Source organism: Glycine max, chromosome 8 (assembly GCF_000004515.6).
Source record: "Glycine max cultivar Williams 82 chromosome 8, Glycine_max_v4.0, whole genome shotgun sequence".
NCBI lineage: Eukaryota > Viridiplantae > Streptophyta > Magnoliopsida > Fabales > Fabaceae > Glycine > Glycine max.
The window spans coordinates 21,622,333-21,638,398 of NC_038244.2; the positions used below are offsets into that span (position 1 = coordinate 21,622,333).

Below are 16,066 nucleotides of genomic sequence, written 5' to 3' on the forward strand. Positions count from 1 at the left end.
TTGTATTAGCATAGTTATGACCGAGGGAGGCGTGGCCCCCAAACTTGAAATATAATGAATTTAAGGTAGCTCTGTTTTTAGTTATGAATTTAATGTCTCCAACTACATAAATAGTTTTTTTTTTTCTTAAGTTGTCTCGTCAAAAGTGAAACTTGAATCAAAAATAAATATTTCTCTTCTAATAAAATCTAATTTCAATCCAAAAATTAAGAATTTAAATTTCGAACCACTTCATTAAAAAATATAAGTTAACTCTTTTCAAACCGTTGTTGTTGTCCAAATATTAATAATGTTTGCATGTAGGAAATGCACGAATGAGTTAATTAAACCATGAATATTGAATTAGCTATACTGTAGTCAATTGCAGTTTGGTTTGACGGAAAACACGGTGCTAATTAAGGCATTATAATTTGTAGCCACGTATATTCGTGTAGTTTCCTACAATGAAATTTTGTAACATTTGGCATTTTCTTTTGAATGGTATACGTACATTAATGTTATTCAGGGATACGTGAAACTTTTTATAAAGGGCGGCAGCCAATTCTGAAACACCACAAAACACAACAAAAAAAGAATCAGATGCAATTATGGCTTCTAGCAATGGCCGAAAAGCAAGTGAGATCTTTCAAGGCCAAGCTCTCATATACAGACACATGTTTGCCTTCATAGATTCTATGTGCCTCAAAACGATTATTGAGCTTGGAATACCAGACATAATCCACAAGCACGGCCAACCCATTACTCTTTCTGAGTTGGTGTCAATTCTACATGTTCCACCAGCTAGAGTAGGTCACGTTCAGAGCCTCATGCACTACCTGTCACACCATAGATTCTTTGAAAGTGTAAGAATCCATGAAAAAGAAGCATATGCTCTCACTGCTGCTTCAGAGCTACTTGTAAAAAGCAGTGAACTTTCTTTAGCTCCAATGGTTGAGTACATCCTTGATCCAACTCTATCAGCTTCATTCCATCAAATGAAAAAGTGGGTTTATGAGGAAGATCTCTCAGTATTTGATATCTCCTTAGGGTGTAGTTTATGGGATTTTCTTAACAAAAACCCTGCATACAACGAGTCATTCAATGAGGCAATGGCTAGAGATTCTCAAATGAGTAATTTGGCATTGAGAGATTGCAAGTTGGTGTTTGAGGGACTGGAATCCATTGTGGATGTTGGTGGTGGAACTGGAGCCACTGCCAGGATGATCTCTGAAGCATTTCCTGACTTGAAATGCGTTGTGCTTGACCGTCCTCACGTTCTGGAGAACTTGTCCGAAAGCAACAATTTGACATATGTTGGTGGGGACATGTTCAAATCTATTCCTAAGGCTGATGCAGTTCTGCTTAAGGTTTGTAAATTTTATTTATTTCATACCACATATAGCTCACTTCTCACATAAAGTTATGGACCTCATTTTTGTTCTTTTATTCTTGCAGTGGATTCTTCATGATTGGACTGATAAAGACTGCATAAAGATATTAGAGAATTGTAAAGAAGCTATTTCTTCAAATAATGGCAAAAGAGGAAAAATAATCGTCATAGATATGGTGATACAAGAAAAGCAAGATGAGCATAAAGTTACAGAACTAAAGCTCCTTTGGGATGTAGCCATGGCATGTGTATTAAATGGAAAAGAGAGAAATGAAGAAGAATGGAAGAAACTCTTCATGGAAGCAGGGTTCCAAGACTACAAAATATCTCCCTTGACCGGGTTTCTGTCTCTTATTGAGATCTATCCTTAGATAATTATGTTTTATTTTTTATTTTTTATTAGTTTCATGTTATGAACTGAATTATGTTGTTGTAATATGTATTTCTTTTGGTACAGAAGTTGTAATATGTATTTGATATTAGTTTTAGAACTTATGAATATGGAAGAACTAGTGGAGCAAAGGCACTGGGAGAATAATATCTGTTGTGCTTCTCTCTCCGCACAAATTCACATCAATTGAATTTGGATTGCGATAATTGACTCGCTTGCAGAGAGAGAGAGAGAGTGTGGCATAGCACCATATTGTTTTCTTAACGTTATTATCGTATTGTAACTTTATTGTTTTTTGGGATAATATTGTACCGGTAACTTATGGTCGTTATAATATATGTCATTCTTGTTATACGATATTTTGAGTGTATTTAGGCTGATATTTAACGTATAAAGTTGGAATGGGACAAAACAAAATTACACCCCTCCTAATAAAAGCAGAGTTTTTTTTTTTCTTGTCAGTACCAAAAACAAAAAACCTAGAAAAATGACACTAAAATTTTTTATGTGGAAAAACATTTTTATGTAAAAGCTAAAAACTATGAAATCAAGTCAATAAATATTTTTACTATTAAAAGCAAGATTAAAATAACTTTTTTAATACTAGAGAATATCTCTCATGAAAACTAAAACTTTTTTCTCATTATCACTCTTATTTTGCTTCTCTTTGGATGGAATGAAATGAGATGCTCTAACTCTTCACAAGTCTCTCTATTTATAGAAGATGAGTATGACTTCCTTCAAGAGTGAGTAGTAAATGTCAATAAATGCGTTACATTCACAAAGTTCTTTGCAATTTCAATCTTCACTTTCTTAAGAAGAGTGTGTAAGTTTCAAGGTTTCAAGCTCTTGGAAAAGTGTTCCACAACTTCCTATATGTGCTCCTCAATTTTTTATATTTGAATTTACCTATTTACTTGAATTTGAACCAACCTTAATTATGGGGGAAATTTCTAACCAATCATAGATGAGTAATATGTAACACCTTGTTTTTCGTGAAATAAAAAAAATTATTTAAAAATTAATAGAAGTTTTAGAAATAAAATAAATGAGATAAAAGAATTTTTGTTAATTAAAATAAGGGTTTGATAGTATTATAAAATAGATAGATAAAAATGATGTTTTAGAAAATAAAAGGATATTTTAATTGATTATTTATTTAATGAAAAAGTAAAATAAAGTTTATTTTATAAAATAATAAAATAAATAATAATCTCAAAGTACTTTAGTTATAAATAAAGACATATTATGTTAGTTTTTAGAATTATGATAGTCTTTATATTCTTCATTCTTCCCAAATTTATTCTCTCTTCATCCTCTCTCAAAATTCTCTCTTTTATTTGTATACACTCAAATTTGTCTCAATAAAACTATGATATTTGACATGGTAACCGTTGATTGTTGTGCAATTTGAATATCATCTTTGGAACTCATTTTCGCACATTTACACGGTTGAAATTTACAAAATAATATTTGTAGAAATAGAAATATCAAAAGACAATAAAATTATGGACCTCACTTCTTCATGGTTGGACTCATAAAGATTGCATAAAGATATTAGAGAATTGTAAAGAAGATATTTCTTCAAATAATGAAAGAGGAAAAATAATTGTCGAAGGTGGGGACATGTTCAAATCTATTCCTAAGGCTGATGCAGTTCTACTTAAGGTTTGTAAATTTTATTTATTTCATACCATATATAGCTCATTTTTCACATAAAGTTATGGACCTAATTTATGTTCTTTTATTCTTGCAGTGGATTCTTCATGATTGAACTGAATTATGTTGTTGTAATATGTATTTCTTTTGGTACAGAAGTTGTAATATGTATTTGATATTAGTTTTAGAACTTATGAATATGGAAGAACTAGTGGAGGCATTGGGAGAATAATATATATCTGTTGTTATGCTTCTCTCTCCGCACAAATTCACATAAATTGAATTTGGTTTGCGATAATTGACTGGCTTGGAGAGAGAGGGGCATAACACCATATTGTTTTCGTAAAGTTATTATGGTATTTTGGATTTTTTTGGGTAAATACACATTTTTTTCTATTTTTTTAATTTATATTATTTTACAATTTAATTTTTAATATACATTATTTTTAGGACTTTCTCTTTCTTTTTTGTTTTTTTTTTAATTTAAAATATTATAAAATATAAATATTATACCATATAATTTTTTAATTTTATTTTTTAATTTTTTAAAGAAAAAATATACAAATAAAGAAAAATAAAAAATTGAATAAAATTAAAATACAATTTTTTCATTAATTTGTATGGACTTTTGTAGTTAAATTTACGTACTGTTAATATTTTTTTGTTATGTTCATTAATTAAAAAAATAAAAAAATTAATTAGTAGTATTAAAATAAACTAAAAAATATAATAAAAAATAATTGATATATCTATCTTATACAATAGATATAAAATTTTAAAGAATAATAAATGTTATATTGAAAATATCTTTAAAAATATTTATTGAACGAGGATTAATCTTAATTTAACAAATCATAAATGAGTATTTTCCTTCTAGTGTAATCTTCCGTGACTTTGAGCAAAATAGTGTTGTAGCCCGGACAAATTGATTTCATAATGATTGGGGACACGCTCACGGACAGGTAGCATGTTATTATTAGAGCTAAATACAGTCGGGAATTACAAGAATATGACAAATTATAATGACCACAAGTTACTAGTAAAAATGTTATCCAAAAAAACAACGTTACAAAGGCTGCCTATTGCTGACTAGCTTTAGCTGGTGCTTTAACTGTCAAAACGTAGGGATGAATTAGGCCCATCCTTGCTTTGATACCACTTTGATTGAAGAAGGGAAATGTTTCTAATTAAAATGGGACTCAAACTTGCTTAATTCTAATGCCAAGTAAATGAGATATTTAGTGGTGTTTGTGAGTCGGTTCGAATCGGTTTTGATCAAATTCAGGTTTGAATCAATTTTGGTCAAATTCAGAATTCAGTTTAATTAAATTTGATCGGTTTGATTCGGTTCGATTTTTATAGTATTTTTTTAAACCTAACTTATTCATGAATGGTTTTGTTCGGTTTGGGCCAATCAATTATTCATTCAAATTTGATTTTTTTTTCTTAGAACTACTATTTTATATATAATTCATCTAAATATCCAATACAATTAACACAATATTATCAAATGTTTGAAAGCAGTGAAATTGATTCTTTTAATACCATCACCATAATATTTTAAAATAGATTAATACAAATAAAACAAAATATTCTTCAACGAAATTTACTATAATAATCTGAATCACAACTATTTCCTACAAACTAAGTTCTTATAATAAGTTTTGCTGCAACCAAATTTGTTACAATCATATTTGCTTAAACAAATGAACAAAATATTATCTATTAACATTATAAATATGACAGAAAAAATAAATATGAAAAAGGTGAAACAAATAACAATGTACATGAAAGTAATACCTTAAGAAGTTTCAACTTCTTGTTCCAATACTTGAAGTCTCAATAGTAACAGTATCTAAAGTCAAACCAAATAACTCTAAATTTTTTTATTGGTTTTGATGATTCGGTTCAATTTTGATTGAATCTATAAATTTAAATTCGTGATCCAACCCGTACATGAACAGTTTTGATCGATTCGGTTCAATTTTGACCCAAATATATAAATGATCCTACCCCAACTATTCGGATAAATTTGAGTCAATTTAGATTTTCCTCATGAATGTACCCATTAACACCCTTAGATATACTTATAGATACACTTAGATAACTCTAGACTTAATTTTATGATCTTTTTGATTAAAACCCACGTCTTGATATTTTTTTACATTTTTTTATAAATTTAAAAAAATTGTAAATTCAAATAATTCTAGATTCATCTAATTCCAAATTATATATAATTCAGATAAATAAATAAGTCAATATTTTCATAAATGCACTACTAAAAAATCATTTTTTTATGACGCACTTTCTAAGGCGGTTCCTTAGAATCGTCTTAGAATGTGCGTCGGTGGCATTTTTGTAATTAATGCCAATACAACTACAATTTCTATGACACATGTCTTTGTAGGTAGGGCATGATGGCATTTTCGTAATTTGAAGACTTCATTCTAAGACGGGTGTCATTAGAAAACCGTCCTTGTTAGTTTAGAAAAAAATAATAAAAAAAGTTATTCGCATTCTGAACCCTAAGCAAGGTGACAACCTCGAAGCTAAGATCTTTTGCTGTGCCGCATCAACAGTGTGTCGTCCTTGACATCATGGCAGTGTCGCTACGAAGACAATCGCAAACTTACTCAGACTCGACAAAGACGACGACAATGGCAGTGACCTACAATCACCTTCAAAGAAACCTGATTCTGCATCCACCCCCAGTCCCACCGCACGCGGCATCAAAGAGGATTTCTCCGAGCTCACCAAATCCTTTTCTCGCCAGTTCTAGGGTGTCGCCTCCTTCCTCGCCCCGCTACCCAATCCCATATCTGAAAAGCCCGTCATCGATCCCAATCCCAATCCCAATCCCATTCCCAACAATGAAGAAGAAGATGTAATTGCCGGTATCTGAAACGATTTCGCAGAGATTAGTGGCAAGTTCAAGAACGGGATCTTCAAAATCTTCGGTAACAACACAATATCCGAATTCACCAAGATCGCTTCTAGTTTCCTTCAACTTGGATCCAAAGAGGAACACGATCTCGACGGCGTCCTCGGAGTTACAGAGGATGTGGTTGCCTTCGCCAGAAGCGTAGCTTTGCATCCAGAAGTTTGGCTCGATTTTCCCCTTCTCAATGATGAGGATTCTGATGGTATATTGATTCTATCACTCTTATTCATTTTTCCATATGGTTGCGTTGAATATGAAAATTCTTTTTATCGTTTCACTGATATTTCGAGGTGATTAATTTGTTACGTCGTAGGTGGCAGTTATCTATGTGTGTATTTTGTATGATATTTTATTGTGCCTGGTATTTCACTATCTTTGAAATTTTGTTGTTGTTTAGATTTTGATTTGTCCGATGCACGCTCTAGCTGTTGAACATCTGACACCAAGCTTAGCTGCTCTTAGAATAGAGCTGTGCCCCGGATAAATGAGTGATGGTAACTTTTGGAAGATATACTTTGTACTCATGCACCCTAGACTTAGCAAAACTGATGCTGCTATTTTATCCACTCCACAAGTGAGTTAAATTTTAATTGGCATTGATTTTCTTTCATATATGCACTTGTGTTTTGTTTTTGTCTAATTTATTTTGGTTTGTTTGTTTGTTTGTTTGTTTTAACTTTAATCATGTGAAACTAATGATTGAAGCAGAGACACTTAAGGTTTTTCATTGTTCACGGATTAAACTTGGCATCAGAATCTTGTAAAGTGATCTTAATTGAATCATGTGTAACTCTGTTTATATGATCAAATCTTATAATGAAAGTTCATTGAAGACACGATCACTTGGTGTTAATATCTGTTTTGAATCTTATGTGCACCTGGTTGTTGATATAGCTTATGTGCACCTGGTTGTTGATATAGTTGGAAATCTTTTTTGAGAGGTTAACGGAGAAGCCTGACATTAAATTATGGGTTGTTTCATTGTACAACAATAGCAGAGCGACCTTATGGTTTCCGGTGATTAAATGTCCCTCGTCAACGATGGAGCAACTATTTTTTGGGAGTTTCAAATTTCATATGAATCCTGAGAGCTACAGTTAATTTGTTAAGGGAAGATTTTAAATTTCACAAGATTCCTAAACAGGTCGTGCAAGATGCAAGGCAAATTAGGCATCAACCTAAGGCCCCCCAAACAAAATATTTTTAGGCCCCTAAAATTTTTTTATTACTAACTATTAACAAATTTTAACTTATCAAAATAAAATAATTTAGAATCTCTCTCTTCCCTAAAAATTAGTCAATCAATATGATCTTTTTAAAAATTAACCAATATCACAATTAATGTCATTTAAAGTATTTTATTTATCCCAAAAAAGTAAATCTCTATTAAATTTCCTTTAACCCATCCCAATTCCCTAACTAACGTATCTCACTCTCCAAACTCCATTATTCATGTTTTTTCATCTCCTCATCTTCTGTTCATAAAAAAAAATCTATTCTTCTCCTTCCCTTGAATGAAACCTATTGTCTATTGATCAAACTTTGTCTCTGTGGTTCAACCTCTCTGGATTTGACATCATCTGGATTTTGAATGTCTATAAATCGCATACATCCTAGCGTCCTGCGTACGAAGCCTTTCATCTTCATCCCGATGGATTGGCGAAACGATTCATTTCACGAGCATGACTCTGGGTACGCAGCAATACAACACGTATCACGTAGCATCCTTGCGCCTGACACAACATCTAAACAACAAAATATCTGTCTGTTTCCAATTTCAAGTTCTATCGTTCTGTTCATCGATCATCATTTTCTATATTTATTTTAGAGTTTATTTTAGAGTTTAGTTTATTTAGATTTCTTTAATATTCAGTTAATTTTTTTTATTTTGATTATTTACAAAAGAAAATGTCAAATAGAAAGTATGAATCTGGTTATGAAAAATTGAAGAAAAAATGAAAAGTTGAAAAGCTAATTGAATCTCAACGTGGTGCCCTTGATAAATTTGTTATTATTCATAAAAATGACGTAGAAGCAAGTTCAATAGGTGAAAATGTGATAGAACAACCACTGATAGATCATACTGACAACGAGGAAAATGTTATAGAACAATCACCTATAGATAATACTGACAACGGTGTAGAACAACCACCTAGAGATGATACTGACAATGGTGAAAACGTGATAGAACAACCACCTATAAATAATACTGACAACACAAATAGTCATAATTTCAATCAAGAACTAGAAGACAATATTTTAGAAATAGGAGTAGAAGGGAATGTTGAGCATAATAACACTTCTAGTGAAGTACCTACAAATATTTATGACCCAGGACTATGGAAAAATATTGATGGAAAATTTAGAGATTTAATGATAGAAAAGAGTCCTATCAGGCATGACAATTTTCAATATCCAAAAGATGAAAATAATAGATATTTCTATTCATCATGTTATCAACGAACATTGTCAAATGGAGAAAAACATGATAGAAGATGCTAGTTTATTCTAAAGATTTAGACAAAGTGTATTGTTTTTGCTGTAAGTTATTTGGTTCAACAAATGTTAGTCAACTAGCAAATGAAGGGACTAAAGATTGGAAGAATCTTGGTTCCAAACTTAAGAGACATGAAACAAATCGTGAACATATAATTAATATGATCAAGTGGATTGAACTAGAAAAGAGATTGACAACAAAACAAACAATTGATAAGCATATACAAGAACAAAATAACAAAGAAAAGGAACATTGAGAAAAGGTTCTACTTAGGATTATAGCTATAGTCAAATATCTTTCTAAAAATAATCTTGCTTTTCGTGGTACAAAGGAAAAGATATATGAAAAAGGTAATGGTAATTTTTTGAGTTTGATTGAGATGCTTGCGGAATTTGATCCAATTATGTAAGAACATGTTAGACGCATAAAAAGTAATGAAACTCGTAATCATTTCTTGAGTAATACCATACAAAACGAGCTTATAGAAATGATAGTCTTCCAAGTTAAAAAGTCAATCATAGAGAAAGTTAAAGATGCAAAATATTTTTCTGTTATTCTTGATTATACTCTTGATGTAAGTCATCAAGAACAAATGACTCTTATCTTGAGATGCGTTGATACTTCTAAATCTCCCATTAAAATCGAGGAGTATTTTTTAGAATTTTTAAAAGTTGATGACATATCAGGAAAAAGGTCTTTATAATGTTTTAAAAAAATATGGCCTTAATATTGATGATATAAGGGGACAAGGTTATGATAATGGTTCCAACATGAAGGGTAAAAATCAAGGAGTGCAAAGAAGATTATTAGACATAAATCCTAGAGCATTTTATACATCGTGTAGGTGTCATAACTTGAACTTAGTTTTATGTGATATGGCTAGTTCGTCTCCTAGAGCTATTTCTTTTTTTGGAGTTCTACAACGTATTTATTCTTCGTTTGCTTCATCTACCAAACAGTGGAAATTTTTTCAAGATAATGTATCTAAATTTTCTGTTAAATCAATATCTCAAACTCGTTGGGAAAGTAGAATAGAAAGTGTCAAAGCTATTAAGTTTCAAGCTCCAAAGGTAAGAGATGCTTTGACTGAATTATAAAAAAATTGTGAAGATCCTAAATTAAAAAGTGAAGTCATGTCTTCAGCAACTCATGAACTTGAAGATTTTGAATTTTTATTAGGAATGAATATTTGGTATGATATTTTGTTTGCCGTCAATTCTGTTAGCAAGATTCTACAATCAAAAGATATGCATATAGATGTTGCTATAGATCATTTAAAAGGTCTTATCACTTATTTAAAACACAATAGGGAAAACGGGTTTGCATTGACTTTAGAATCCACATAAAAAATGGCTATCGAAATGGATATAGAGCCAAAATTTCGTGAAAAACGTAAAATTCATAGAAAACCTCATTTTGATGAAAATATTAGTAATGACATTACACATTCACCTGAAGAATCTGTTCATATTGAGTATTTTTTTATACATATTAGATCAATCAATTAATTCTATTGAGACACGATTTGAACAATTTTTACAATATGAGACTATTTTTGGTTTTTTATTTGATTCCAAAAAAATTAAAGCTTTAGATGAGGATGAATTGAAAAAATATTGTATTAATCTTGAAAAGTTTTTAAGGTTTAATGAATACTCTGATATTGATGGTCTTGATTTATTTTCAGAATTGAAAGTACTAAGAGAAGTGTTAAGAGAAGAAATTAGCACACCAATAGAAGTATTGAGTAATATTAAAACTTTAGATTCTTTTCCAAATGTTTACATTGCATATAGAATTTTATTGACAATCCCTGTAACAATTGTTACTGCCGAAAGAAGTTTTTCAAAATTAAAATTGCTTAAATCATATCTAAAATCAACAATTTTACAAGATAGATTGAATGAGTTAGCTATTTTATCTATTGAAAGTGAAGTGTTAGAATTACTTGATTATAAAACTCTGATAAATGATTTTGCAGCTAAAAAAGCTAGAAGATTAATATAAAAATTGATATTTTATATAATATACTAAGTCTCTTTAAAATTCTTGTAAAAAAAGACCCTTTAACATTTTTACCTTAGGCCCCAAAATGGCCCTGTTCCTAAAGATAAGGATAACAAGATTAACCATTTGTTAGTGGATATCTTTGGAAGATTTTAAATTTCATAAGATTCCTAAAATTAAGGATAACTGTGACACCCTCTACCCCTCACATATATATTAATAAAGGAATAAAAATTCAAATATTAATTAAAAGTATTTTTAAAACATTTTTAAATACAAGCTTTTCAAATGGGTAAAAGGCTCACATTCACTTTCTTTTACATCATATTCAAACTTGTCCAAATAAATAATAAAGTCATCTCGACTCAAAGAAAGTCATATAAGTCTCATACAATTAATATAGAACCTATATCCTAATGTCACATCCTATCAGAGCGTGGTGTTCCCGTGTCCTCTAGCATGAGGTTCTTCATAGTCATCCACCTATTCATCTGCTCCCCCGAACACAAGTTCAAGATCATCACAGGATCCAAACACAACAACACACAGGGAGTGAGTTATCACATTCCTAGCTAATAGAGAAACAAGACAATTAAATATACATATTATATAAATGAGATACCACTTGCTTAAACATAGCTCACGTAACTTCACCACTTCGTCATTCAAAATTCACTTTTCAATTATCAATCACATTACACAAGAATCCCACACTTCGATCAAGATATAATAACACATCAATTAGCAAGCATATGCAATAGTTATGCTAAGACTCAATTCTATATGCAATGTGGTACCATGTCAGTGAAAAACCACCCTGGGGCGCTTAGGAGTACATAACAAGACACACCACACAATGGGTTTGTCAGGTCACTCTCACTAAGTAAGATCATAGGGAGACTAGTCAGAGTCACGATGTTTTGCGAGAATGCTCCAACCATATGAGATCAGCATAGGCTTAAAGGAGCACTCAAACCCGGTGACCCCCAAGGCCTACACTCCGAAGAGTCCGTCAAGGCCTCTCCCTCCTGATTCAGGTCCAACCCCTAAAATAATTTTTTTTACATGCAGACACTGCTCATGAATTATACAATACCCATGACCTTACACTCGTGTTTTAAACACGTTCAACACAATTGCGCTACGATTTAACACTGGTTCCTAAATAGGAAACCTACATTTTCTCTTTAACACTGCGCATCAACGCTTTTCTCAAGATAACGCTGGTCGGGTATTGTACAATTCATAGCTTACAACACAAGTAATTTCACATCAAGTGTTAACTACACACTTATCCACAACTAGAACTCATTCACAATTTCACATCTCATAGTATCACAATCCACCATCACATGTTTACACGTATCTCACAAATTAACACATGTTCAACTTTACACTTATACTCAATCTCAATAACAATATTATAATCTCAAAGCAACATGTTATTCTACAATTCATCACATACTCACAATTTGAATTATCATTTCATATCCTCAATATAACAATTTATATAAAAGACTATCACAACATGAGGACTAAAACCCCTCAAATAATATTACACAATTATATCCAAATCATAGGTCCAAATATACAAATATCAAGAGCACAATTTATCAAGCAATTTTCATCAGGACATCAATATTTTATTTATAATCATAAAGGAAAAATTGCAATTTAACAAACATCCCAAAATAAAATCCCAATTTAATCCTCTAAGGATCCCTGCACATGTTCTCACTAATCCCCAACTGTGAATAACTCATCCCTTACCTCTAAGCGGGCTCACGTGTCTTCAGCCAGCGATAGCAACATCTCTAGCGGTTCCCGGAAATTCTTTCAATTATTCATCCGACTGCTCCGATAGAATTCCCAAACGTCAGAGAGACGGAGAAGAGATTGAAACCTCCACTTGTACTGTCTTCATACGATTCCTTTTTCTCCCTCCACGAATATTATCTCGCAAATACCAACGGTGGAAACGTGCGTAATTGAATTTCGAACAACATATCCAAATTTCACAATAATCCAACGGTTAACGAAACCGGGATCGTAGTTTTACCAAGACAGCTCTGGGTTTCTGCGGGAAAGAAAAAGGCTACAATGCGAAGGGTTTTTCTCTCAGTTCAGACATGATATCGAAATTCCCAACGGTGAGAATGCTCGGAATTGTGTTCCGAACATGATACTCAAATTTCACGACGATCCAACGGTGAACGGGATCGAGATCGTCGTTTTTCTGAGACTGGTTTGGTGGGCTGCGGGAAAAAGAAAGGGTTTTGAAAGGAGAAGGGAAAAAACGAAAATGAGGCCAAAAGGAGGCAGCTGACTTAACATAACTATTTATACCTAGGGTACTCAGCTTATTATTTGCTCTATATTTATTTATTTATTTATTTATTACTAAAAAGCTTTTTAAATTTATTTACGAAAAATTGGGATGTTACAATAACAAGATTAACCATTTGTTAGTGAATATCTTTCTAGTTTTGATTCTCCATGTGCGCGTAAGCCATGATTAATTTCTCTTAAAATATTTATTTTAATTTCCTCTTGCTTCTGTCATGCTTTTGAATTTTCACTCAACAATTTTATATATGTAAAACAAGTCACTCGGTAAGTTGTGATTAATTTATATTTTATGATCCATTCATAAAATTCCACCATAGCCACAACAATATTATCTATATAAATAGATAGTAGAGTTGGCCTGCTTCTCCCTCACAACATTACCACATAACAAGCATGACTATGTCTACTATTTTGTTATTGACTTTCTTTTTCTTTCATTTATGGCAGTGCAGCTACTCATCACGTTTATAGAAATCTTCAAGGTCTATCTTATGATTCCTCCAACCAACCTTATAGAACTGCTTGCAATAATGGAGGCAAGTTACTTTCAATTAATGGTGTCACAGCAACACAAGTAAGTTTTACTTGCTACAATCTAGTAAAAATACTAATTATAATCAAGGTTCTAAATTATGTTCAAGATGATGCTTGCAATAATTTTAAAAAGATTATATATACTATAATGTTGAAAGAATAAGTTACTGGTACCCTTAGATGTTAAACATATGAACGCTTGATAAAATATAACTTCTATGATACATTAGGTCGAGCAATTGATTTTCAGATTCTATATCAAAATTCACTAAACCATTCTTATATTAAAAGTGAAAATTTAGATAGAATATAGAGAGATTGTTCACTATTTATTTTTTATCAGCCAAAATAATCTATTTGAATTAATTGAGTACTAGAGGTACTAAAGATACAAATTACAGATTACAATTCTGCTATAGTTAAAATCAAGCAATTGGTTGATCATATCCAGAAAGTAAACCACATAATGAGAATAATACAAGTATGTGGCATAGATTCCTATCCTCAACTACACTGAAATCCTTCTCTAAGATTTGAAGATCACTATTATAGTGAGATGCAAAACCCTTCTCTAAATGTCTCAGCCAAGTCCATAGTAAAAACACTGCCTCATCCATCATTTTATTTGCATTGAGAGTGTTGTTGGAGAAAACTATGCTATTTTTGTGCTTCCAAATAGACCATGTCAATGCTAACCACCACCATTTCCATCTAGTCACCATCAATCCTTCATGTGTTTGATGCATGTGTTGGATAGAATGTTGTCTTGGGTGGTGTGGGAAGACACCCACGAGATTCACCCAAGACAACGATTCCCACCAAAGCGGAAGTATTTTGCTGCAGTGAAAGAACAGATGACTTGCACTCTCCTCCATTATTCTGCAAAAAGGACACAAATAATCCTGCAACTCAATTTTTTTCCTCCTCAAATTGTCTCTGGTTGGTAGCCTATCCTTGAGTAACCTCCAAGCAAACACAACCACTTTAGATGGAACTTTAAGCTTCCATAATTCCTTGAACTCTTCATCCGGGGCCTCCTTTGATACATCCTATATAAGCACACTATAAGCACTCTTAACCGAATACTGTCCACTTGGATCTGCCTCCCACACCCACTGGTCACCAATGTCAGGCCGAATTCTGAACCCCTCCACTTCTTGTATAAATGAAACTGCCTGATCTATCTCACTGTCGAATAATGGTCTCCGCCACTTAAAATCCCATTCCCATCATGTGTCTTTGTATGCTCCCATATGCTAAATTAATTGATTTTTCTGAATCGATATGGTGTATAACCTATGATACTTCTTTAGTAAGTGATTATCTCCCCCTGTCCAATTATCCTCCCAAAATTTAAATTTGTCCCTACACCCAACCTTCCATGATATCGGACCATTCAACAGCTGCCCCTGTTGTGGATGTTGAGATACATTCTTTAGGTCCATCCACCATATAGATTCATTATTAGCTCTCGGTGCTTCATTTAGCCTCCTCTATCCTCCGTACTTTGATTCAAGTACCCTGGCCCACATTTCCCCCTGATTCTGAAATAACTTCCATTTCCATTTGCCCAACAGTGTTGTATTGAAGGACCATATGACTTTAACCCCCAATCCTCCATCTTCTTTTGGCAAGCACACCGTTTCCCATCTGATCCAAGCAATTTTGTTTTGCTCAGATGCACCATCCCATAGGAATTTTCTCTGTATTCTCACTAGCTTGTTCTCCACCTTTTTAGGAACCCTAAAAAAAGATAAGAAATAAATAGGAATGGATGTTAGCACTGAATTTATGAGAATCATTCTTCCCCCGAAAGACAAATGTCTTTGTTTCCATGCCGCTATTAAACTGATTTTGTAATTCTAAGTAACTAAAAATAGAAAGATTTTATTGATAAAACTTTCTTTAGTGATCTGTCTTAATAGATAATGATAATAAAAATCAACGAATATAATTGTTTTAACTTTTAAGTTTTAACAACAATCATTCGTCCTTTGCTCTTTGCAGGCCGATGTTGAAATTTCATTTGAAATGAGTAATTTGAGAGAGGCTGAAGTATTGGAATATTGGAAAGATCCCCAAATTTTGTGTAGCAAAGAGGGTTCATCCCTCAAAAGTGGACTGGGCCCATTTGGTCTGTTAGTCTTTGCTTCAGAGGGTTTGCAAGAGTATACATCAGTTTTCTTCAGAATATTCAGACACCAACACAAATATTTGGTGCTCTTGTGCAGTGATCAAAATCAACATTGCAGTCAATCTAGGTATCTGCTTCCTCCTGTAATGGAAGCGCAAGCTCAAGTTGCATCACCACTTCACCCA

At 32.3% G+C, this 16,066-nt stretch overlaps 1 protein-coding gene across 1 annotated transcript; it reads left to right on the forward strand.

The window, feature by feature from the left end:
• The first annotated feature begins 440 nt into the window (after positions 1-440).
• LOC100779638 (isoflavone 7-O-methyltransferase) lies at positions 441-2,118 on the forward strand. Its single transcript, XM_003531818.5, has 2 exons — positions 441-1,346; positions 1,435-2,118. The coding sequence occupies exons 1-2, from the start codon at positions 588-590 to the stop codon at positions 1,738-1,740; spliced, it is 1,065 nt and encodes a 354-aa protein (XP_003531866.1). The 5' UTR covers positions 441-587; the 3' UTR covers positions 1,741-2,118.
• The last annotated feature ends 13,948 nt before the right edge of the window (positions 2,119-16,066 follow it).

What these genes read in the sequence shown, in the direction of transcription:
- LOC100779638 (XM_003531818.5), top strand. Translation starts at nt 588, where the DNA reads ATGGCTTCTAGCAATGGCCGAAAAGCAAGTGAGATCTTTCAAGGCCAA. An exon ending in CTGATGCAGTTCTGCTTAAG is followed by an intron (nt 1,347 to 1,434) that starts GTTTGTAAATTT and finishes TTATTCTTGCAG; the next exon opens with TGGATTCTTCATGATTGGAC.